This window comes from Bombina bombina, chromosome 7 (assembly GCF_027579735.1).
Source record: "Bombina bombina isolate aBomBom1 chromosome 7, aBomBom1.pri, whole genome shotgun sequence".
Lineage (NCBI taxonomy): Eukaryota > Metazoa > Chordata > Amphibia > Anura > Bombinatoridae > Bombina > Bombina bombina.
The window spans coordinates 27,738,420-27,765,629 of record NC_069505.1 but is presented as its reverse complement, the minus strand read 5'-3'; the positions used below and the strand labels follow the sequence as shown (position 1 = coordinate 27,765,629).

Sequence of the window (27,210 nt, the reverse complement as noted above, 5' to 3'; positions counted from 1 at the left end):
CCACTGAGGTAACTGGAGCTGCTGAAGGGGTAGAGGATGCTGCTGGAACCGGACGAACAGGGGGAAGTTAGGACCCTCCTTGTTCTGTCTCTCTCGGCTTGTCTCTCCTGAAAGTGAGAGTCCAGGCTGATACAAAGTGCTATAAAGTCATCCAAAGAAGAAGGAATATCACAATAGGTGAGTTCATCTTTGAACTCACCTATGAGAAATGAAATCATCAGCATCATGCAGGAGTGGAGCATTCTGTTCCAGAAGAGGAGAGACCCAGGCTAGGGCCTTGTCTTTCAGCAAGGAAATGATAAAGGTGACTGTGACGAATCAACCCTTCTCAACGTCACAATAGAGGGGTGTGGGCATGAAGGGGTTAATGGCACACAGCTCTGGTTCCCTTAACCTTGCAACTCTACAAAAGGACCTTAAAAGGGACACCACATTAATCCCCAAATCCTGTCCACACTGCTCTAATTAACAATTTCTGCCACCACCCAAGACTTCTAAATTAAAGGGGCATTTTGGGAACCCCCAAAAACTCACACAATTTAACAATTAGGTAACGTTCCTTTAACCTTGTCTCAACAGGAGTGTTAACAGGAGAATTTGGATATTAGAGCCCAAAAGACAGAATGAGATTTTCTATGTGTTTAATATCAAAAATATCAATACAGGTTACACAGTGCAAAATTATAAAGACATTCAAAATAACATACAATTGCAAAGTTACAATTCTTTAAAAAGAATAGGGGACATAAAAATAATAGAAACACAATATCTTACTTATTATCAGATTCCTTTAGATATGTGGAGAGCTGCTGATAATGATGTTAATGGCTTATTGTCCCCAGGGCAGTTCTGCCCAAAAAGTCTTTCTGCTGCATACTTAAAACTAAACCTTCTTTGTCTTGTCAAAGACACCACCCTTGTTATAATTTACAACAAATTCACAGTACCAGTCTCCAAGGGGAGGAGCGTTTTGCATTCCTACACAGTGTTACACAAAAAACACTAGGCTAAGGAGTGGGGGGAAGGGAGGGGGGTCTCAGCTCATAGCTTTCCTGAACACAGATTTCACACTAACCCTTTCCAGACCACAGTACCACCTCTCCCGGATAGCCAATCCAGGTAGCAACTACTCCACATAATTGTATCATGACAGTGACCCTTGACTGGTGAGACTGAAATGTGTGGGGATCATTATGGAAGTGCTGTCTGCATTGGTTAAGAAAACCCCTGCAATCCGTAGTACCTTCATACTTGTCAGGCAAAGGTATCCGGTGTATGCTTCCAGAAGCAGAGGGAGAAACCACAGTACTGGGAGCAGGGAATGGCGGTGAAACAACTGGAGCAGTACTCCTCGATGTGACTAGTAAGGAGAGTTGAGCAGTAATAGCCTCCAGCTTGGAATCCATATTCTGCAATTGTGTAGTATGGGTTCTCAACATCTGTCCTTGGAGATAAACCGCTCATGCCACCTCATCTGGCTTCATGGCCCAAGTATAATGTAAGGCTCGTGGGATACTCCTCTATCAGACCGAACTCGGCCAGTAGTCTTGTTATCGGCGTTGAGCCTGGAAAGATAGGGAATATCCCAGAGCAGATATTAGACAAATGAGGAGAGTGGCACTCACCACAGGCAGGACAGCTCAAAGCAAATTACGAGAATGGTCAGGCAGGCAGGATTCGGCAACAGTAAAACAGTCCAAGGACAAACCACTAGAATGGTCAGGCAGGCAGGGTTTGGCAACAATAAATCAGTCCAGCAATTCAGGGGTTAAACAGGTAGTGTAGTGAGACAGGCAGGGATCAGCAACAATATATCAGTCAGTAATGCAGGGGTTAACCAGGTAGCGTAGTGAGACAGGCAGGGTTCAGCAACTATATAACGGTCCAGCAAATGATCTATCACTCCCAGGAGTACACAAAGTAGCACCTATACTTGGGCAGTGACAGATCGTTTACTGCCCGTTTAAGTAAGCAGAGGATTGGCTCCACAGGACCAGCCGGCATCAGGAGCGTGCGGCGATGACTTCAGCACCGCACGCATCCAAAGCCGACACAGCCCTAGGCAACGAGTAAGAGGGAGACGCTGCACCCCTAGCAACGGCGCAGCGTGACAAATAGGAAGCTTTCAACAAAATTACATATGTAATCTGAGAAACATAATTTATGCTTACCTGATAAATTTATTTCTCTTGTAGTGAATCCAGTCCACGGATCATCCATTACTTATGGAATATATTCTCCTTCCCAACAGGAAGCTGCAAGAGTCCACCCACAGCAAAGCTGCTATATAGCTCCTCCCCTAACTGCCATATTCAGTCATTCGACCTGAAAACATGCAGATTAAGGAAAAACCATAGGGTGCAGTGGTGACTGTAGTTCAAATGAAAAAATTACCTGCCTTAAAGTGACAGGGCGGGCCGTGGACTGGATACACTACAAGAGAAATAAATTTATCAGGTAAGCATAAATTATGTTTTCTCTTGTTAAGTGTATCCAGTCCACGGATCATCCATTACTTATGGAATACCAATACCAAAGCTAAAGTACACGGATGATGGGAGGGACAAGGCAGGTACTAAACGGAAGTTACCACTGCCTGTAAAAAACCCTTTCTCCCAAAAATAGCCTCCGAAGAAGCAAGGTATCAAATTTGTTAAATTTGAAAAGTATGAAGCGCAGACCAAGACTCCGTCTTGTAAATCTGTTCAACAGAAGCCACATTTCAAAAAAGGCCCAAGTGAAAACCACAGCTCTAGTAGAATGAGCTGTAATCCCTTCAGGAGGCTGCTGTCCAGCAGTCTCATAAGCTAAATGAATTATGCTTTTTAACCAAAAAGACAGAGAGGCTGCTGAAGTCTTTTGACCTCTCCTCTGTCCAGAATAGACAACAAACAAGGTGAACGTTTGATGAAAACTGTAGTAGCTTGTAAGTAAAACTTTAAAGCACAAACCACGTCCAATATTGTGTAATAGACGTTCCTTCTTTGAGGAAGGATTAGGATACAAGCATGGAACAACTATCTCTTGAGTGATGTTCTTGTTAGATACCACCTTAGGAAAAAACCCAGGTTGGTACGCAGGACTACCTTATCCGTACGAAGGACCAGATAAGGAGAATCACATTGTAACACAGATAACTTGGAGACTCTACGAGTCGAGGAATTAGCTACCCAAAAGGAACTTTCCAAGATAAAGATTGATATCTATGGAACAAAAAAGGTTCAAATGGAACTTCTTGAAGAACCTTAAGAATCAGGTTTAAGCTCCATGGCGGAGCAACAGTTTTAAACACAGGCTTGGATCTAACCAAAGCCTGACCAAATGCCTGAACGTCTAGAATACCTGCCAGACGCTTGTGCAAAAAAATAGACAGAGTAAAAATCTGTCCCCTTTTAAGGAATTAGCTGACAACCCTTTTCTCAAAAACATCTTGGAGAAAAGATAATATCCTGGGAATGCAGACTTTACTCCATGAGCAACCCTTGGATTCATAACAATCAGATATTTACACCATATCTATGTTCAATTTTCCTAGAGACAGGCTTTCATGTCTGTATTAAGGTATCAATGACTGACTCGGAGAAGCCATGCTTTGATAACATCAAGCGTTCAGTCTCCAGGCAGTCCATCTCAGATTGATTCTATTTAGATGGTTGAAAGGACCCTGAGGTAGAGGGACCTGTCTCAGAAGCAGAGACTGTGATGGAAAGGATGACATGTCCACCAGATCTGCATACCAGGTCCTGCATGGCTACGCAGGCGCTGTCAAAAACACCAAAGCCCTCTCCTGCTTGGTCTTGACCTCCGGAGGAAATCCCACTCCCCCGGAAGAAAAGTCTGACGACTTAGAAAATCCACCTCCCAGTCTCAACACCTGGGATATGGATAGCTGATAGACAAGAGTGAGTCTCTGTCCAGTGAATTATTGTAAGACTTCTAACATCGCTAGGGAACTTCTGTTCCCCCTTGATGGCTGATGTAAGCCACAGTCGTGTATATTGTCCGACTGAGTATGATGTACCTCAGAGTTGCTAACTGAGGCCAAGTCTGAAGAGCATGGAATATCACTCCCAGTTCCAGAATATTTATTAGAAGGAGGGTCTCCTCCTAAGTCCACTATCCCTGAGCCTTCAGGGAGTTCCAGACTGCATCCCAACCGAAAAGGCTGGCATCTATTGTAACAATTGTCCCATCTGACTGGAAGGTCATACCCTTGGACAGATGGACCCGACATAGTCACCAGAGAAGAGAATCTCTGGTCTCTTGGTCCAGGTTTAACAGGGGGACAAATCTGTGTAATCCCCGTTTCTCTGACTGAGCATGCATAGTTGCAGCGGTCTGAAATGTAGACGTGCAAACGGTACTATGTCCCTTGCCGCTACCATTAAGCCGATTTCATTCAAGTACTGAGCCACCGAAGGGCGCGGATGGGATGAAAAAAAAAAAAAAAAAAAACACGGCAGAAATTTAGAAACTTTGACAACCTGGACTCCGTCAGGTAAATTTTCATTTCTACAGAATCTATCAGAGTCCCTAGGAGGGAAACCCTTGAGATTGGGGATAGAGAACTCTTTCCTTGTTCACTTTCCACCCATGTGATCTCAGAAATGCCAGTACTACGTCCGTATGAGACTGGGCAATTTGGATGTTTGACGCCTGTATCAGGATGTCGTCTAAATAAGGGGCCACTTCTATGCCCCGACCGCCAAAGCGACCCCAGAACCTCCATAAAGATTCTTGGGGCTGTAGATATCCCAAAGGAAAGAGCTACAAACTGGTAATGCCTGTCTAGAAAGGCAAACCTGAAAAACGATGGTGATCTTTATGCATCACAATGTGAGGATAAGCATCCTTCAAATCCATTGTAGTCCTCTATTGACTCTCCTGGATCATAGTTAAGATGGTACGAATAGTTTCCATCTTAAATGACGGAATTCTGAGGAATTTGTTTAAGATCTTTAGATCCAAAATAGGTCTGAAGGTTCCCTCTCCTTGGGAACCACAAACAGATTTGAGTAAAAACTCTGTCCCTGTTCCTCTCTTGGAACTGGATGGATCTCGTACACAATGTAAGAATGCCTCCTTCTTTATCTGGTTTGCAGATAATTGTGAAAGGCGAAATCTCTGCTTTTTTTGGGGGGGGAATCTTTGAAATCCAGAAGATATCTCTGGGATATAAATTCCAATGCCTAGGGATCCTGGGCATCTCTTGCCCACGCCTGGGCGAAGAATGAAAGTCTGCCCCCTATAGGATCCGTTACCGGATAGGGGTCCGTTCCTTCATGCTGCCTTAGAGGCAGCAGCAGGCTCCTTGGCCTGCTTATCTTTGTTCCAGGTCCGATTGTCTCCAGACCGCCTTGGACTGAGCAAAAATTCCCTCTTGTTTTGCCTTAGAGGAAGAGGATGCCACACCTGCCCTGAAGTTTTTAAAAGGCACGAAAATTAGACTTTTTTTTTTTTTTTTTGGCCCTTGATTTGGACCTATCCTGAGGAAGGGCATGACCTTTTCCTCCAGTGATATAAGCAATAATCTCCTTCAAACCAGGCCCGAATAGGGTCTGCCCCTTGAAGGGAAGTTAAGTAGCTTATTTATTAAAGTCACGACAGCTGACCATGATATAAGCCATAGCGCTCTGCGCGCCAGTATAGTAAAAAACAGAATTCTTAGCCGTTAGTCTAGTCAAATGAACAAGGCATCAGAAAACAAAGGAATTGGCTAGCATAAGCTTGTCAAATATATTCATCCAATGGAGTCGCTTAACTGTAAAGCCTCATCAAGAGACTCAACCCAGAACGCCGCAGCAGCAGTGACAGAAGCAATGTATGCAAGGGGCTGCAGGATAAAACCCTGTTGAATAAACATTTTTTATCCATTGGATCTAAAAAGCACAACTGTCCTCGTCAGAGGTAGTGGTACGCTTAGCTAGAGTAGAAACTCTTCTCTCCACCTTAGGAACTGTCTGCCAGAAGTCCCGTGTGGTGGTAACTATTAGAAAACATTCTTCTAAAAAATAGGAGGGGAAGAGAACGGCCCACCTGGTCTATCCCATTCCTTATTAAAAAATTTTTAGTAAACCTCTTTAGGTATTGGAAAAACATCAGTACACACCGGCACTGCATATTATTTATCCAGTCTACACAATTTCTCTGGCCCTGCGATTGTACACATTCATTCAGAGCAGCCAAAGCCTCCCTGAGCAACAAGTGGAGGTTCTCAAGCATAAATTTTAAATGTAGAAATATCAGAATCAGGTTAAATCATCTTCCCTGAGTCAAAAAAAAAATAATAAAAAATCACCCACAGACTAAGCATATTGTGAGGTAGTATCATACATGGTTCTAAAAGCGTCTGTATGCTCTGTATCTACCCCCAGAGCTAACTGCTTTCCTTTAATTTCAGGTAGTCTGACTAGTACTGCTGCCAGAATATTATTCACCACCTTTGCCATGTCTTGTAAAATAAACGCTATGGGCGCCCTTGATGTACTTGGCGCCATTTGAGCGTGAGTCCCTGAAGCGGGAGTTGAAGGGTCTGACACGTGGGGAGAGTTAGTCGGCATAACTTTCCCCTCGACAGAATCCCCTGGTAAAAGAAACGCTATGGGTGCCCTTGATGTACTTGGCGCCATTTGAGCGTGAGTCCCTGAAGCGGGAGTTGAAGGGTCTGACACGTGGGGAGAGTTAGTCGGCATAACTACCCCCACGACAGAATCCTCTGGTGATAATGTTTTTAAAAACAAAAAATGATCTTTATTGTTTAACATGAAATCAGTACATCTGGTACACATTCTAAGATGGGGTTCCACCATGGCTTTAAAACATAATGAACACAGAGCTTCCTCTATGTCAGACATGTTAGAACAGACTAATAATGAGACTAGTAAGCTTGGAAAACACTTTAAATCAAGTTAACAAGCAAATATATAAAACGTTACTGTGCCTTTAAGAGAAACAAATTTTGTCAAAATTTGAAAAACAGTGAAAAAAAAGGCAGTAAAACAAACGAAATTTTTACAATACATGTAATAAGGTAACAGAGCATTGCACCCACTTGCAAATGGATGATTAACCCCTTAATGCAAAAAACAGATAAAAAAAATGACATAGACGTTTTTAAAAACAGACACAACAAACTGCCACAGCCAACAGTGGGAAGCTTCAGTTAACTGTTTCTATGCAAAATTTAAGCCAGCCATGTGGAAAAAACTTAGGCCCCAATAAGTTTTATCACCAAACATATGTTAAAAAACTATTAAACATGCCAGCAAACGTTTTAAAACACATTTTTACAAGAGTATGTATCTCTATTAATAAGCCTGATACCAGTCGCTATCGCTGCATTTAAGGCTTTACTTACATTACTTCGGTATCAGCAGTATTTTCTTAGTCAATTCCATTCCTAGAAAAATATTTTACTGCACATACCTTATCTGCAGGAAAACCTGCACGCCATCCCCCTCTGAAGTACCTCACTCCTCAGAATGTGTGAGAACAGCAAATGGATCTTAGTTACGTCTGCTAAGATCATAGAAAAACGCAGGCAGATTCTTCTTCCAAATACTGCCTGAGATAAACAGCACACTCCGGTGCCATTTAAAAATAACAAACTTTTGATTGAAGAATAAACTAAGTAGAAAGCACCACAGACTCTCACAACCTCCTATCTATGTTGAGGCTTGCAAGAGAATGACTGAATATGGCAGTTAGGGGAGGAGCTATATAGCAGCTTTGCTGTGGGTGGACTCTTGCAGCTTCCTGTTGGGAAGGAGAATATATTCCATAAGTAATGGATGATCCGTGGACTGGATACACTTAACAAGAGAAATCATAATAATTCAAACAAGATCCTCATTTTTGTCCCTAATAATATTTTGTCAGACCTCTCTTGGGTCCTTCATAGTTATATAATAAGAGCAATATAGGGATAATATAAGTAATAGGTCCTCCAAGGACTTTTTTATATTCAAGACTGCTTGATAAAACAAAAGTAATGTTCTATGGTCTAATAGGAAAAGAAAAAGAAATGTGAATTAGAGGCTAAAACTGCACTAATAATTATCATCCTGGAGTAATAACAGCATCTTACATCTAAAGTCATCATAAAGAAAGGGAAGTGAAACTTTTGGTATGAAGTGTGGTGTAAGAGAGGAAAAATAAGATAAAGTACGATATTTTATCATTTAGAAAATAGGAAGTGAGGAAAAAGACACAATAAAAAAGGTTTATCCAGCTCTTATGGGGCCTATCTATCAAGCTCAGAATGGAGCTTGATGCCCCGTGTTTCAGGCGAGCCTGCAGACTCGCCAGAAACAGCAGTTATGAAGCAGCGTTCACAAAGACCGCTGCTCCATAACCTGTCCGCCTGCTCAGAGCAGGGGGACAGACATCGCCGGAAATCAACCTGATCGAGTACGATCGGGAGGATTGACACCCCCCATTGGCCGCGAGTCTGCAGGGGGCGGCGTTGCACCAGCAGCTCTTGTGAGCTTCTGATGCAATGCTGAATACGGCGAGCATATTGCTCGCCGTATTCAGCGAGGTCTGGCGGACCTGATCCGCACTGTCAGATCAGGTCCGCCAGACTTTCTTAAATAGGGGCCTTGGTGTTATATTTTGTGTGGTAGCATTGCCATCTTGTTGCTGAAAAAGGAAATTAATATCTTAAGTATTTTAATAGATCCTTGTAGCGATATTAAGACAAAAATATGAGTGATATAAATACCCTGGATAAGTGTATATTAGGTTGTGGATGTAATTATCATCCTTCCAATGAGTATCTATGAGTGAACAGGAAATATGTGTAACATATAATCTAGGAATGGCACATTATAGAAAGCATATATTGGTTTGTCACCTCACAGCCTCGGCCGCAGACCGCGAGAACAGGATCTAGGTGTAAAGTATGTGAGCCATGTTTTCTAGTATTGATATAGCGTTAAGGTGAAAAATAATGTAACCTTCTGTAGAAAAAGAACTGACTAAATTGTGCACATCTTATGAACGTTATGCTAGAATTAAGATAGCAAACTGATATAGAAGCAGGGTGGAAAACTGTGTGCAGAACGTGGTACATCGAAAGCAACATTAGCATAGTATCTACTATATTGTAGCTGGGGTGGTTCCTATGAGGTGTACATATACAGTAAGAGAGATCAAACATAGCTATTGTAGTATTCTAACCCCCTGTATTAAACAAGTGCCGCAATACATTTTATAACATTATAGTGTAACCAAGCGCCGTTTATGCCTGTTACTGAGTAAATAAAAATAATAGAGTTCTGTCTTTAGCCTTCTCCCTGCTCACGCTTTGGTGCTAAAAGAACAGGCTTGTGCATGAGGGAGCTGGTGAAGGCTGCATTCTCATTGCGGATGTAAGGTAGTCCAGTGATTAAGAACATGTGGTCAGTAGCTCTGCATGAGCAGATCCTAGAGTCATATTGCTGGTTCAGGGATAATCGCCAGCAAATAATGCCCTCATTATTAGAGCTGTCGGATATTATTTTATAAGGTCTCATGTCCCGGGTTGATTTAGGCTGTTAGCAGATGTAACAAGTCACCCCCTGTAGAAAACTGTATATCCCTTCCATATTCATTTAATGATGGCTTCCGTGTCATGTAAGGGCTTGCCGCTATGCAGGGTCCATGTGTAGATCATCTAGCTGGTAGTGAATATGAATTTAGCAGACAAGCGAGGACTTGCCAAGAATTATTGATATGATGCGCTTGTTGTTGAAAGTGCAGCCAGCAGTGGCTAGATACCCCAGAGGTCTGGGGGGGATGATGCCATAGAGTGTGCTGCCGCTACAGGCCTCAACTGTCCGATTACAGCTCTGGAATCACCAACACAGCAGTTTAAGGTATGGGGTTTGAGAGCAGGTAACTGTGAGTACGATAAGATTCGTAGATTTGTTGGCTGCTGTTAAATTAAAACGGTAATCAGCGGATTACAGCTTTATCCTCCAGAGCTCCAGGAAGATGCGACTGCTCAGAGTTTCTGCTTGGACATGCCCCCCTTGTTTGCATTCTGTTATAAATAAGCCCCAACATATGATATGGCTAGATCTGTAAACTATGGACCCGTATTCATTAACAATAAAAGTGCACTCAAGCAGTAGATCTTTATTTAAACCTTACAGTTAAATTCCGTAAGATCTTACAAATCTTCTCAATTTGCTATTTATTGTTTGATAGTAAAAACCACTACAATATTTACAACATTTTGACCACAAATTCATACAGCGCTGAAAATACCACTCTGGGTCCCATTAACATCCTTTACCCTTCATACCTTTTCTTGAAGTGTTTTAGCTCCTTATCCCTCCGTGCTTTGATAGTTCCATCTTCCTTGTTTAAACGGTCCTTTAGATGAATAACCGTACTTTTATTCTCGCACGAACAAGCATGGCCATGAAAAAGGCTGAAAGGTAACAACAACATTTTACCGTTCTCAAAATCATACAAATAATACAAAAATCTCACAATTATCTTTTAATCTAAAAGAAAGAAATACAATGTGTTATTAATTTACAGCAAATGCGTAAGTATTCCAAAAGATAGAACCCTTATTAATAATATGTGCAATCTACAGTTTCACCCAACACTTGCACCTGTCTACCATTAGTAAATGGACAAAAGAGTAAATTAATCAATGCGTTTTGCATACAAAACTAATTAGGTAGATTTCTATTTTTTACCATGATTAGAAGTTACAAATGTGGCTGAAATCTTGGAATTGAAGAGCACAATATAAGGACGTTACATGTTTTCATCTCTTAACTGCAAAGGGCTCCAATGCACTTAAATATTATGGGACTTATCTATCAAGCTCTGTATGGAGATTGGAGGCCCGTGGAGCTTGAAGGCACGTGGAGGCCCATGGAGCTTGAAGGCACGTGGAGGCCCGTGGAGCTTGAAGGCACGTGGAGGCCCGTGGAGCTTGAAGGTTCGCCAGAAACACCAGTTTTGAAGCAGCGGTCTAAAGACCTCTACTCCATAACCCTGTCCGCCTGCTCTGAGGCGGCAGACAGATATCATTACAATTCAACACGATCAAATAAGATCGGGTTGATTGACACCCCCTGCTAGCGGCTGATTGGCCACAAATCTGCAGGGGGCGGCGTTGCACCAGTAGTTCACAAGAGCTGCTGGTGCAATGCTGAATGCGGAGAGCATATTGCTCTCCGCATTCAGCGGTGTCTGTCATACATGATCCACTGATCAGATCATGTCGGACAGGCATTTGGTAAATAGGTCCCTATATATGTCTATATATGTGAACATATGTATTTATGTGTTTATATGTGTATATACAGTATGTCTGTGAATACATATATACACATATAAATACATATATACACATATAAATACATATATACACATATAAATACATATATACACATATAAATACATATATACACATATAAATACATATATACACATATAAATACATATGTACACATATAAATACATATGTACACATATAAATACATATATACACATATAAATACATATGTACACATATAAATACATATGTACACATATAAATACATATATACACATATAAATACATATATACACATATAAATACATATGTACACATATAAATACATATATACACATATAAATACATATATACACATATAAATACATATATACACATATAAATACATATGTACACATATAAATACATATGTACACATATAAATACATATATACACATATAAATACATATGTACACATATAAATACATATGTACACATATAAATACATATGTACACATATAAATACATATATACACATATAAATACATATATACACATATAAATACATATGTACACATATAAATACATATATACACATATAAATACATATATACACATATAAATACATATATACACATATAGACTTTTAAATCTACATACAAATACATATTTAGACATGCATATGTATGTATCTCTATGTTAAAGACCTTTGATTTACTTTTTTTTTCTCTTAAACCTGAGACCTCATATCTTTGAGCCCTTCTAACTTTGTGTGCAATATTTATTTGCAATATTTTTTATTAGATTATGTTATTATAAGTTTAACTGTACTTTGTAATGTATTTTCGATGTTTTTTGTGAGTTTTTTCTTTAGCAGAACAGGTAACCATAGAGGATGCGGTAATCATTCTAGCATAAATCGTGATTGCGCTTACGCATTTACTTTCAACTTGTAAAACAACCACTACACCCAACGCGCACAAACACCAGTGATAAACCCCTTTTTGCTTGTGTGGAACTGTTAGCGCGTTATTCGTAATCTAGCCCCTACTTTTTTAATCATGTTTCATAAAACTTTTTAAATTTATTTTTAATCAATAATAAAGAATACAAACAAGGTAATTATTGATTAAAGTTGTGTATACATCAAACAATATATATCTGGTTTATCTACATCAGAGCTTAGCACACAGGAGAACTTTAGAAATGAAAAAAAGGATACCGTACAGCCAATACCTACTCATATGAGTTTTACTGAGGAGGATTTTAACATTAACACATAGCTGCAACTCACATTAAATATCACACAATGTTTATGTAAAATAGTATTTAGCACATTTTAAAACTTATTAGGTATTGAGTCTCTCAGAATTACTGGGAAATAGTTATTGTGCTTTTTTGGAGGTGAAATATACTTTCTTCTAGCCTTAAAGGTTATGCAAGTAAAAATGATTATTATTACTTATTTTACAGCTCCACAGAATTCGGTAGCACTGAAATTCAATTTAACGGTTGATATATCATACGATTTTATACAACTTTCAAATTTTCTTTTAATATCCAATATCCGTCTTTCTATTCGTCCTGTTTGCTTAGCTCCTCTTCATAAGAGCATACTGAGGTATGAAAACTATACAACAGTATGGCCTTGATTATGAATGGAGCTCAAAATTGCTCTTTCGTGAGCTAGTTATTTGCGCTCCACTCAGTAATACTAGCGCACACAAATATTCACTGGTATTACAAGTTAGGTGCAATACAAATGCGCTTGCGCTCACGAGAGCACGCTTCCATAGGAAGCCTCATGCTCATGCCGTCGGACACGGCAAAACACCTAGCATTGTGCAGGGGGTAAGTCGCACAGCGTTGGGCAGAAAATTAAAAATATATACATATGTATTTATGTGTTATTATGTGTATTTTCATATATATTTATGTGTTTATAAGTGTATTTAAATATATATTTATTTGTTTATATGTGTATTTACATATATATTTGTGTTTATGGGGTCAACTTGCCCTGTTTCCGCGCGAGCCTTCAGACTCGCCAGAAACAGCAGTTAAGAAGCAGCGGTCTAAAGATCGCTCCTCCTTAACTGGATCCGCTGCTAGTGGCCGATTGGCCGCGAATCCTCAGGGGGCAGCATTGTACAAGCAGTTCACTAAACACACAAGTATACATACCGCTGCTTCATAACCTTCTCTGAGCCGGCGGACAGACATCACCGCAATTCAACCCGATAGAGTGCAATCGGGTTGATTGACACCCCCCCTGCTAAATGTAAGTCTCCAATAAGCAAGCGCTATCCATGGTGCTGAACCTAAAATGGGCAGCTGCTAAGATTTACATTCCTGCTTTTAAAATGTATTTAAAATTATTTACATAAAAAGCTATACAAGTGTTTTTATGTCAGGGTTACAAAAGGGCGTTGACGGTTGTTCTATGGGTGTATGAATATTTAGACATGCAAGGTTCATCTTGTCTATAGATAGGTGTTCCCCCCCCCCCACACACATACTCTTTGTGATAACATTTTCAACTATTTCAGAATCAGAGCACTGAGGAATTCTGATTTGGGACAGGGGGGGCGGTTAAGGGGGGGGCATGGTTGAGGGGGGTGCACCTCCCTGAAATGAGTTCTTTCGGGTTGGGATGTCTGCCATACACATTGAAAAATCACCATTTTTTTATTCACGAAAATGTAATATTTTAATATTGCACTTTACATACTTATTGTTACATCTATCGTTTTTTTTTCACTGCTGGAATTACATATTTAATCACTTGTTCCGTCTTAGTCACACAACACAGTACCTGCTTAAATAGTCAGCAATCTGATATTATTCTTGTTTCAGATTGTTGACTGGTGAGGCAGGTACTGTATTGTGTGACTGAGAAGGAACAATCTGAAACAAGAATAATATCAGATTGCTGACTGGTGAGGCAGGTACTGTATTGTGTGACTGAGAAGGAACAATCTGAAACAAGAATAATATCAGATTGCTGACTGGTGAGGCAGGTACTGTGTTATGTAACTGAGAAGGAGCAATCTGATATTATTCTTGTTTCAGATTGTTCCTTCTCAGTCACACAATACAGTACCTGCCTCACCAGTCAGCAATCTGATATTATTCTTGTTTCAGATTGTTCCTTCTCAGTCACACAATACAGTACCTGCCTCACCAATCTGAAACAAGAATAATATCAGATTGCTGACTGGTGAGGCAAGTACTGTGTTGTGTGACTGAGAAGGAACAGTCAGCAATCTGATATTATTCTTGTTTCAGATTGTTCTTTCTCAGGCACACAATACAGTACCTGCCTCACCAGTCAGCAATCTGATATTATTCTTGTTTCAGATTGTTCCTTCTCAGTCACACAATACAGTACCTGCCTCACCAATCTGAAACAAGAATAATATCAGATTGCTGACTGGTGAGGCAAGTACTGTGTTGTGTGAGTGAGAAGGAACAGTCAGCAATCTGATATAATTCTTGTTTCAGATTGTTCCTTCTCAGTCACACAATACAGTACCTGCCTCACCAGTCAGTAATCTGATATTATTCTTGTTTCAGATTGTTCCTTCTCAGTCACACAATACAGTACCTGCCTCACCAATCTGAAACAAGATTAATATCAGATTGCTGACTGTGAGGCAGGTACTGTATTGTGTGACTGAGAAGGAACAATCTGAAACAAAAATAATATCAGATTGCTGACTGGTGAGGCAGGTACTGTGTATTGCGTGACTGAGAAGGAACAATCTGAAACAAGAATAATATCAGATTGCTGACTGGTGAGGCAGGTACTGTATTGTGTGACTTAGAAGGAACAATCTGAAACAAGAATAATATCAGATTGCTGACTAGTGAGGCAGGTACTGTTTTGTGTGACTGAGAAGGAACAATCTGAAACAAGAATAATATCAGATTGCTGACTGGTGAGGCAGGTACTGTATTATGTAACTGAGAAGGAACAATCTGAAACAAGAATAATATCAGATTGCTGACTGTTCCTTCTCAGTCACACAACACAGTACCTGCCTTACCAGTAAGCAATCTGATATTAATCTTGTTTCAGATTGTTCCTTTTCAGTCACACAACACAGTACCTGCCTCACTAGTCAGCAATCTGATATTAATCTTGTTTCAGATTGTTCCTTTTCAGTCACAATACACAGTACCTGCCTCACTAGTCAGCAATCTGATATTATTCTTGTTTCAGATTGTTCCTTCTCAATCACACAATACACAGTACCTGCCTCACCAGTCAGCAATCTGATATTTATCTTGTTTCAGATTGTTCCTTCTCAGTCACACAACGCAGTACCTGCCTCACTAGTCAGCAATCTGATATTATTCTTGTTTCAGATTGTTCCTTTTCAGTCCCACAACAAAGTGCCTTCCTCACTAGTCAGCAATCTGATATTAATCTTCTTTCAGATTGTTCCTTTTCAGTCACACAACACAGTACCTGCCACACTAGTCAGCAATCTGATATTAATTATTCTTGTTTCAGATTGTTCCTTCTCAGTCACACAACACAGTACCTGCCTTACCAGTCAGCAATCTGATATTATTCTTGTTTTAGATTGTTCCTTCTCAATCACAAAATACACAGTACCTGCCTCACCAGTCAGCAATCTGATATTATTATTCTTGTTTCAGATTGTTCCTTCTCAGTCACACAACGCAGTACCTGCCTCACTAGTCAGCAATCTGATATTATTCTTGTTTCAGATTGTTCCTTTTCAGTCACACAACACAGTACCTGCCTCACCATTCAGCAATCTGATATTATTCTTGTTTCAGATTGTTCCTTCTCAGTTACATAACACAGTACCTGCCTCACCAGTCAGCAATCTGATATTATTATTCTTGTTTCAGATTGTTCCTTCTCAGTTACATAACACAGTACCTGCCTCACCAGTCAGCAATCTGATATTTTTCTTGTTTTAGATTGTTCCTTCGCAGTTACATACCACAGTACCTGCCTCACCAGTCAGCAATCTGATATTATTATTATTCTTGTTTCAGATTGTTCCTTCTCAGTTACATAACACAGTACCTGCATCACCAGTCAGCAATCTGATATTATTCTTGTTTTAGATTGTTCCTTCGCAGTTACATACCACAGTACCTGCCTCACCAGTCAGCAATCTGATATTATTTTCTTGTTTCAGATTGTTCCTTCTCAGTTACATAACACAGTACCTGCCTCACCAGTCAGCAATCTGATATTATTCTTGTTTCAGATTGTTCCTTCTCAGTTACATAACACAGTACCTGCCTCACTAGTCAGCAATCTGAAATTATTATTCTTGTTTCAGATTGTTCCTTCTCAGTTACATAACACAGTACCTGCCTCACTAGTCAGCAATCTGATATTAATCTTGTTTCAGATTGTTCCTTCTCAGTCACACAACGCAGTACCTGCCTCACTAGTCAGCAATCTGATATTATTCTTGTTTCAGATTGTTCCTTCTCAGTCACACAATACAGTACATGCCTTACCAGTCAGCAATCTGATATTATTCTTGTTTCAGATTGTTCCTTCTCAATCACACAATACACAGTACCTGCCTCACCAGTCAGCAATCTGATATTATTCTTGTTTCAGATTGTTCCTTCTCAGTTACACAATACACAGTACCTGCCTCACTAGTCAGCAATCTGATATTTATCTTGTTTCAGATTGTTCCTTCTCAGTCACACAACGCAGTACCTGCCTCACTAGTCAGCAATCTGATATTATTCTTGTTTCAGATTGTTCCTTTTCAGTCCCACAACAAAGTGCCTTCCTCACTAGTCAGCAATCTGATATTAATCTTCTTTCAGATTGTTCCTTTTCAGTCACACAACACAGTACCTGCCACAATAGTCAGCAATCTGATATTTTTATTATTCTTGTTTCAGATTGTTCCTTCTCAGTCACACAACACAGTACCTGCCTCACCAGTCAGCAATCTGATATTATTCTTGTTTCAGATTGTTCCTTCTCAGTCACACAATACAGAACATGCCTTACCAGTCAGCAATCTGATATTATTCTTGTTTCAGATTGTTCCTTCTCAATCACACAATACACAGTACATGCCTCACCAGTCAGCAATCTGATATTAATCTTGTTTCAGATTGTTCCTTCTCAGTCACACAACGCAGTACCTGCCTCACTAGTCAGCAATCTGATATTATTCTTGTTTCAGATTGTTCCTTTTCAGTCACACAACACAGTACCTGTCTCACCATTCAGCAATCTGATATTATTCTTGTTTCAGATTGTTCCTTCTCAGTTACATAACACAGTACCTGCCTCACCAGTCAGCAATCTGATATTATTATTATTCTTGTTTCAGATTGTTCCTTCTCAGTTACATAACACAGTACCTGCATCACCAGTCAGCAATCTGATATTATTCTTGTTTTAGATTGTTCCTTCGCAGTTACATACCACAGTACCTGCCTCACCAGTCAGCAATCTGATATTATTTTCTTGTTTCAGATTGTTCCTTCTCAGTTACATAACACAGTACCTGCCTCACCAGTCAGCAATCTGATATTATTCTTGTTTCAGATTGTTCCTTCTCAGTCACACAACGCAGTACCTGCCTCACTAGTCAGCAATCTGCTATTATTCTTGTTTCAGATTGTTCCTTCTCAGTCACACAATACAGTACATGCCTTACCAGTCAGCAATCTGATATTATTCTTGTTTCAGATTGTTCCTTCTCAATCACACAATACACAGTACCTGCCTCACCAGTCAGCAATCTGATATTTATCTTGTTTCAGATTGTTCCTTCTCAGTCACACAACGCAGTACCTGCCTCACTAGTCAGCAATCTGATATTAATCTTGTTTCAGATTGTTCCTTTTCAGTCCCACAACAAAGTGCCTTCCTCACTAGTCAGCAATCTGATATTAATCTTCTTTCAGATTGTTCCTTTTCAGTCACACAACACAGTACCTGCCACACTAGTCAGCAATCTGATATTTTTATTATTCTTGTTTCAGATTGTTCCTTCTCAGTCACACAACACAGTACCTGCCTCACCAGTCAGCAATCTGATATTATTCTTGTTTCAGATTGTTCCTTCTCAGTCACACAATACAGAACATGCCTTACCAGTCAGCAATCTGATATTATTCTTGTTTCAGATTGTTCCTTCTCAATCACACAATACACAGTACATGCCTCACCAGTCAGCAATCTGATATTAATCTTGTTTCAGATTGTTCCTTCTCAGTCACACAACGCAGTACCTGCCTCACTAGTCAGCAATCTGATATTATTCTTGTTTCAGATTGTTCCTTTTCAGTCACACAACACAGTACCTGTCTCACCATTCAGCAATCTGATATTATTCTTGTTTCAGATTGTTCCTTCTCAGTTACATAACACAGTACCTGCATCACCAGTCAGCAATCTGATATTATTATTATTATTGTTTCAGATTGTTCCTTCTCAGTTACATAACACAGTACCTGCATCACCAGTCAGCAATCTGATATTATTCTTGTTTTAGATTGTTCCTTCGCAGTTACATACCACAGTACCTGCCTCACCAGTCAGCAATCTGATATTATTTTCTTGTTTCAGATTGTTCCTTCTCAGTTACATAACACAGTACCTGCCTCACCAGTCAGCAATCTGATATTATTCTTGTTTCAGATTGTTCCTTCTCAGTTACATAACACAGTACCTGCCTCACTAGTCAGCAATCTGAAATCATTATTCTTGTTTCAGATTGTTCCTTCTCAGTTACATAACACAGTACCTGCCTCAATAGTCAGCAATCTGATATTAATCTTTTTTCAGATAGTTCCTTCTCAGTTACATACCACAGTACCTGCCTCACTAGTCAGCAATCTGATATTATTCTTGTTTCAGATTGTTCCTTCTCAGTTACACAATACACAGTATCTGCCTCACTAGTCAGCAATCTGATATTATTCTGGTTTCAGATTGTTCCTTCTCAGTCACACAACACAGTACCTGCCTCACTAGTCAGCAATCTGATATTATTCTTGTTTAAGATTGTTCCTTCTCAGTCACACAATACACAGTACCTGCCTCACTAGTGAGCAATCTGATATAATTCTTGTTTCAGATTATTCCTTCTCAGATACATAAAACAGTACCTGCCTCACCAGTCAGCAATCTGATATCATTCTTGTTTCAGATTGTTCCTTCTCAGTCGCACAAAACAGTACCTGCCTTACCAGTCAGCAATCTGATATTATTCTTGTTTCAGATTGTTCCTTCTCAGTCACACAATACACAGTACCTGCCTCACCAGTCAGCAATCTGATATTATTCTTGTTTCAGATTGTTCCTTCTCACACAATACACAGTACCTGCCTCACTAGTGAGCAATCTGATTTTATTCTTGTTTCAGATTGTTCCTTCTCAGTCACACTATACACAGTACCTGCCTCACCAGTCAGCAATCTGATATTATTATTGTTTCAGATTGTTCCTTCTCAGTTACATAATACACACTACCTGCCTCACTAGTCAGCAATCTGATATTATTCTTGTTTCAGATTGTTCCTTCTCAGTTACATAATGCACAGTACCTGCCTCACTAGTCAGCAATATGATATTATTATTCTTGTTTCAGATTGTTCCTTCTCAGTTACATAATACACAGTACCTGCCTCACTATTCAGCAATCTGATATTATTATTGTTTCAGATTGTTCCTTCTCAGTTACATAACACAGTACCTGCCTCACTAGTCAGCAATCTGATATTATTCTTGTTTCAGATTGTTCTTTCTCAGTTACATAACACAGTACCTGCCTCACCAGTTAGCAATCTGATATTATTCTTGTTTCAGATTGTTCTTTCTCAGTTACATAACACAGTACCTGCCTCACCAGTCAGCAATCTGATATTATTCTTGTTTCAGATTGTTCTTTATCAGTTACATAACACAGTACCTGCCTCACCAGTCAGCAATCTGATATTATTCTTGTTTCAGATTGTTCCTTCTCAGGTACATAACACACCACCTGCCTCACCAGTCGGCAATCTGATATTATTCTTGTTTCAGATTGTTCCTTCTCAGTCACACAACACAGTACCTGACTCACCAGTCAGCAATCTGATATTATTCTTGTTTTAGATTGTTCCTTCTCAGTCACATAACACAGTACCTGCCTTACCAGTCAGCAATCTGATATTATTCTTGTTTTAAATTGTTCCTTCTCAGTCACACAATACAGTAACTGCCTCACTAGTCAGCAATCTGATATTATTCTTGTTTCAGATTGTTCCTTCTCAGACACACAATACAGTACCTGCCTCACCAGTCAGCAATCTGATTTTATTCTTGTTTCAGATTGTTCCTTCTCGGTTACATAATACACAGTACCTGCCTCACTAGTCAGCAATCTGATATTATTCTTGTTTTACATAGTTCCTTCTCAGTCACAAAATACACAGTACCTGCCTCACCAGTCAGCAATCTGATATTATTCTTGTTTTAGATTGTTCCTTTGCAGTTACATACCACAGTACCTGCCTCACCAGTCAGCAATCTGATATTATTATTATTCTTGTTTCAGATTGTTCCTTCTCAGTTACATAACACAGTACCTGCATCACCAGTCAGCAATCTGATATTATTCTTGTTTTAGATTGTTCCTTCGCAGTTACATACCACAGTACCTGCCTCACCAGTCAGCAATCTGATATTATTTTCTTGTTTCAGATTGTTCCTTCTCAGTTACATAACACAGTACCTGCCTCACCAGTCAGCAATCTTATATTATTCTTGTTTCAGATTGTTCCTTCTCAGTTACATAACACAGTACCTGCCTCACTAGTCAGCAATCTGAAATTATTATTCTTGTTTCAGATTGTTCCTTCTCAGTTACATAACACAGTACCTGCCTCACTAGTCAGCAATCTGATATTAATCTTGTTTCAGATTGTTCCTTCTCAGTTACATACCACAGTACCTGCCTCACTAGTCAGCAATCTGATATTATTCTTGTTTCAGATTGTTCCTTCTCAGTCACATAACACAGTACCTGCCTCATTAGTCAGCAATCTGATATTAATCTTGTTTCAGATTGTTCCTTCTCAGTTACACAATACACAGTACCTGCCTCACTAGTGAGCAATCTGATATTAATCTTGTTTCAGATTGTTCCTTCTCAATCACACAATACACAGTACCTGCCTCACCAGTCAGCAATCTGATATTAATCTTGTTTCAGATTGTTCCTTCTCAGTCACACAACGCAGTACCTGCCTCACTAGTCAGCAATCTGATATTATTCTTGTTTTAGATTTTTCCTTCTCAGTTACATAACACAGTACCTGCCTCACTAGTCAGCAATCTGATATTATTCTTGTTTCAGATTGTTCCTTCTCAGTTACATAACACAGTACCTGCCTCACCAGTCGGCAATCTGATATTATTCTTGTTTCAGATTGTTCCTTCTCAGTTACATAACACAGTACCTGCCTCACTAGTCAGCAATCTGATATTATTATTCTTGTTTCAGATTGTTCCTTCTCAGTCACACAATACAGTACCTGCCTCACCAGTCAGCAATCTGATATTATTCTTGTTTCAGATTGTTCCTTCTCAGTCACACAATACAGTACCTGCGTCACCAGTCACCAATCTGATATTATTCTTGTTTCAGATCTACTCTGGGGCAGGGAAATTAGTTACTTTCTCTTCTTTTGCTCTGATCACCAGTCAAATCTTGCACCAACCCCGTTCCTTCTCAGTCACACAATACAGTAACTGCCTCACTAGTCAGCAATCTGATATTATTATTTTTGTTTCAGATTGTTCCTTCTCAGTTACATAACAGTACCTGCCTCACTAGTCAGCAATCTGTGTAACGGTACCAACCGGATACCAAGGGTTAACACCAGGGAACAATGTCCTACATAGGGAATCAGCAGTTCACAACCCAGCCAGTTGTCAGGTTTAAACAGAATGACTTTTATTAAGGCTCATATGCCCAGTATTTATGCAGGTCTGACCCCCCCCAGAAGGGGGGTTGAAAGAATGTTGTACATTGAATGGAGGGAACACGCCCTTTTACATGATACAATAGAATACCTTGCTCAAGCTGATAACAATTTAAACACAGACACACACTTGGCTTTCCTTATCATCTAGGGTCTGCTCTCTGAGGTTGATTAAACAATGGACTGTGTATCAATAACATTAATGACAGTGCACAATAGCTGAGGCTAAAGCTGAACACAGTTAACTCTTTCAGTGCTGACAGAAGGGTCTGTCACATCTACATAGCACAATATACAGCCTATAGACAACCTTTCTTATGTTATAGTCCAGAAGTGGCTAGGTTTGCCACAATGCTCCCCCAGAACCAAGCCGGCATACACAGTCTGATCCCAACGGATCGGCTTGGGGATGTCCGGGGCAACAACTTTCGGCTCAAGTAAGCTACGGGGTGTTCTCCGCCATCTGCTCCAACTTGGCTCAGTACTGCCCCCACCCCAAACATGGAAGCGTCTCTTCCCGGAGGGACTGGGATTGGGTAGTCACAGGGTTAACATCAGCGGGATCCATGGGAGCATAGGCAGAAACAAGGGGGGCCAAGTCATTTCCAAGGAGAACATCAGCAGGTAAGTCCTTCTTGACCCCCACATTCACAAGTCTAGCGCCCACTCCCCAATCCAAATGTACCCTGGCAACAGGTAGGCGGAACACAGTGCCCCCTGCTACCCTCACAGCCACAGTGTCTCCAGTGTGCTGTTTCTCAGGCACCAAGTTCTCTTGAAGCAAGGTCATGGTAGCACCAGTATCCCGTAGACAACTGACCTCCTTCCCATTCACTTTAACCCGTTGCCGGTTATTCCGGTGGGCAGCTTGCACGGGGTCTGCTTCATGTAGGCTGCCCCAGCATTCTGGCGCCTCTACGTAGCGGGCCACAGGCTGAGGATTATGTGGGATTCCGCCAGCGGGTCTTCTCCAGGACTGTGCTTGATTCGCTGCGTTTAGGGGACACTCTGGTCTTTTGTGCCCTAGTTGCTTACATCCAAAGCACCGAATAGGTTGTGAGTAGCCCCGCGAATTGAACCGGGCTCTCTGAGGGTAGTTCGTGGCCGGAGGCCGTGTGGTATAGCGGTGCGCCGGGGGTTGGTAACTGGTAGCTGCTGGGGTGACTGGGGGTCTGTACTCCACTCTAGCAGTGGGCAATCGGTATACTGCTCCCCCTGCCCCTCGTACTGCCACGGATCCGCCAGTGGGTGCTGTATCCGGCACCAAATGGGGAGCTATCAGGGTTAAAGTAGCTCCCGAATCCCGAAGTCCCTGGAACGACATCACCTCATGCAGAATTCCCAGGGGTTCCTCGGCTTGGGTGCTCAACACCTCATGAGCGGCTGGCTCCGTTTGGTAATGGTGAGCAGCCGCCCTTGGGGCCAGGTTCTGTCTGACCTGGTTCCAAGCTTGTCTGCTCCGATTTTGGGTGCACTCACGTGCCATATGTCCCCACTGCTTGCAGGTGTGGCATTGTATATTAGCCCGTCCGTTGTTAGGCTGTAGTCCATGGTGCCTCCTGGCATCAAAATGCTGGTCTGCTAATCTGGCTGCTTCGGTTAAGGTGAGGGGTTTTCGATCTCTCACCCATTCTTGGGCTTCTGGGGACAAGCCGTTAAAGAATTGCTCCAACAGCATCAGTTGTCGCAATTCTTCCATGGTGGTAGCTTGGCTGGCCTGTATCCACCCCTGAGATGCTTGATCCAGCTTGTGGGCCCACTCTGCATGGGAATCTCTTTCTGGCTTGCGCAGGCCTCTAAACTTGCGCCGGTATGCCTCTGAGGTAATGGCATATCTTTCCAAGATCGCTCTCTTCAATTTAGCGTAATCCTTGCTGTCCTCCCTGGGTACAGCGCGATACGCTTCCGCTGCCCTACCGGCTAGCTTGCCTGCTAGCACCGGCACCCATACGGACTGCTCCAAATCATGTAACTCGCACAGTCTCTCAAAATCCTGTAAATACCCATCAATCTCATCCTTCTCCTCACAAAACATTTTAAATGCATGGTATGGGATTTTGGGTCTTACTGGGTTGCTGAGTGCGTCCAAAATGGATTCTGCTCGGGAGGATGCATTCCGCGGACTGTGTGCCATCACGTACTCCTGCACATCTGCCATTACCACGGATAGCATATCCCGTGGTACAGGTTGGGGTAAAAATTCCAGCCTGGTCCTCATTTCCCTCTGGTATAGGGTCTCCTCCATGGCTGCTGGAGGCGTAGCGCTGCGAGCTCTGTCTCCCTCCATCAGCTCAGCAATTAATATAGCCTTGGGTTTGCTGCTGCCTATCTTTCCCCTGGCTTCTAGCAGTTCCTTTTACGTTTGTCTCTTCAGCTTAGAATAATCCATCTCCATTCACTTCGGTCCCTGGTACTCCTTCCATCTTAGTCAGTATTGTAGTAATCCCCCTCTTCCTGAGGTTACTGGCTTGTGTAGTTGCTCTTCTGGGCGATAAGGTTCATTCCGTCGCTTGCCACCAATTGTAACGGTACCAACCGGATACCAAGGGTTAACACCAGGGAACAATGTCCTACATAGGGAATCAGCAGTTCACAACCCAGCCAGTTGTCAGGTTTAAACAGAATGACTTTTATTAAGGCTCATATGCCCAGTATTTATGCAGGTCTGACCCCCCCCAGAAGGGGGGTTGAAAGAATGTTGTACATTGAATGGAGGGAACACGCCCTTTTACATGATACAATAGAATACCTTGCTCAAGCTGATAACAATTTAAACACAGACACACACTTGGCTTTCCTTATCATCTAGGGTCTGCTCTCTGAGGTTGATTAAACAATGGACTGTGTATCAATAACATTAATGACAGTGCACAATAGCTGAGGCTAAAGCTGAACACAGTTAACTCTTTCAGTGCTGACAGAAGGGTCTGTCACATCTACATAGCACAATATACAGCCTATAGACAACCTTTCTTATGTTATAGTCCAGAAGTGGCTAGGTTTGCCACAATCTGATATTATTATTCTTGTTTCAGAATGTTCCTTCTTAGTCACACAATACAGTACCTGCCTCACCAGTCAGCAATCTGATATTATTCTTGTTTCAGATTGTTCCTTCTTAGTCACACAATACACAGTACCTGCCTCACTAGTCAGCTTAGCAATCTGTTACATAACACAATACCTGCCTCACCAGTCATCAATCTGATATTATTCTTGTTTTAGATTGTTCCTTCTCAGTTACATATCACAATACCTGCCTCACCAGTCAGCAATCTGATATTATTATTCTTGTTTCAGATTGTTCCTTCTCAGTTACATAACACAGTACCTGCCTCACTAGTCAGCAATCTGATACTATTCTTGTTTTAGATTGTTCCTTCTCAGTTACATATCACAGTACCTGCCTCACCAGTCAGCAATCTGATATTATTATTCTTGTTTCAGATTGTTCCTTCTCAGTTACATAACACAGTACCTGCCTCACTTGTCAGCAATCTGATATTATTATTCTTGTTTCAGATTGTTCCTTCTCAGTCACACAACACAGTACCTGCCTCATTAGTCAGCAATCTGAAATTATTCTTGTTTCAGATTGTTCCTTCTCAGTCACACAACACAGTACCTGCCTCATTAGTCAGCAATCTGATATTATTCTTGTTTCAGATTGTTTCTTCTCAGTTACATAATACACAGTACCTGCCTCACTAGTCAGCAATCTGATATTATTCTTGTTTTAGATTGTTCCTTCTCAGTCACACAATACACAGTACCTGCCTCACTAGTCAGCAATCTGATATTATTCTTGTTTCAGAATGTTCCTTCTTAGTCACACAATACAGTACCTGCCTCACCAGTCAGCAATCTGATATTATTCTTGTTTCAGATTGTTCCTTCTTAGTCACACAATACACAGTACCTGCCTCACTAGTCAGCTTAGCAATCTGTTACATAACACAATACCTGCCTCACCAGTCATCAATCTGATATTATTCTTGTTTTAGATTGTTCCTTCTCAGTTACATATCACAATACCTGCCTCACCAGTCAGCAATCTGATATTATTATTCTTGTTTCAGATTGTTCCTTCTCAGTTACATAACACAGTACCTGCCTCACTAGTCAGCAATCTGATACTATTCTTGTTTTAGATTGTTCCTTCTCAGTTACATATCACAGTACCTGCCTCACCAGTCAGCAATCTGATATTATTATTCTTGTTTCAGATTGTTCCTTCTCAGTTACATAACGCAGTACCTGCCTCACTTGTCAGCAATCTGATATTATTCTTGTTTTAGATTGTTCCTTCTCAGTTACATATCACAGTACCTGCCTCACCAGTCAGCAATCTGATATTATTATTCTTGTTTCAGATTGTTCCTTCTCAGTCACACAACACAGTACCTGCCTCATTAGTCAGCAATCTGAAATTATTCTTGTTTCAGATTGTTCCTTCTCAGTCACACAACACAGTACCTGCCTCATTAGTCAGCAATCTGATATTATTCTTGTTTCAGATTGTTTCTTCTCATTTACATAATACACAGTACCTGCCTCACTAGTCAGCAATCTGATATTATTCTTGTTTTAGATTGTTCCTTCTCAGTCACACAATACACAGTACCTGCCTCACCAGTCAGCAATCTGATATTATTCTTGTTTCAGATTGTTCCTTCTCAGTTACATAACACAGTACCTGCCTCACCAGTCAGCAATCTGATATTATTCTTGTTTCAGATTGTTCTTTCTCAGTTACATAACACAGTACCTGCCTCACTAGTCAGCAATCTGATATTATTATTCTTGTTTCAGATTGTTCCTTCTCAGTCACACAATACAGAGTACCTGCCTCACTAGTGAGCAATCTGATATTATTCTTGTTTCAGATTGTTCCATCTCAGTTACATAATACAGTACCTGCCTCACCAGTCAGCAATCTGATATTATT

General features: G+C 40.8%; 1 protein-coding gene across 2 annotated transcripts in view; it reads right to left on the bottom strand.

Moving 5' to 3' along the window:
- Positions 1-27,210, bottom strand: part of LOC128665795 (beta-1,4 N-acetylgalactosaminyltransferase 2-like) — a 325,846-nt gene that overhangs the window by 208,670 nt on the left and 89,966 nt on the right. For both annotated transcript variants that reach the window (XM_053719997.1, XM_053719998.1), the window contains exon 3: positions 10,289-10,417. In XM_053719997.1, coding sequence (XP_053575972.1) covers positions 10,289-10,417 — 129 coding nt within the window. The remainder of the gene's footprint in view (positions 1-10,288; positions 10,418-27,210) is intronic.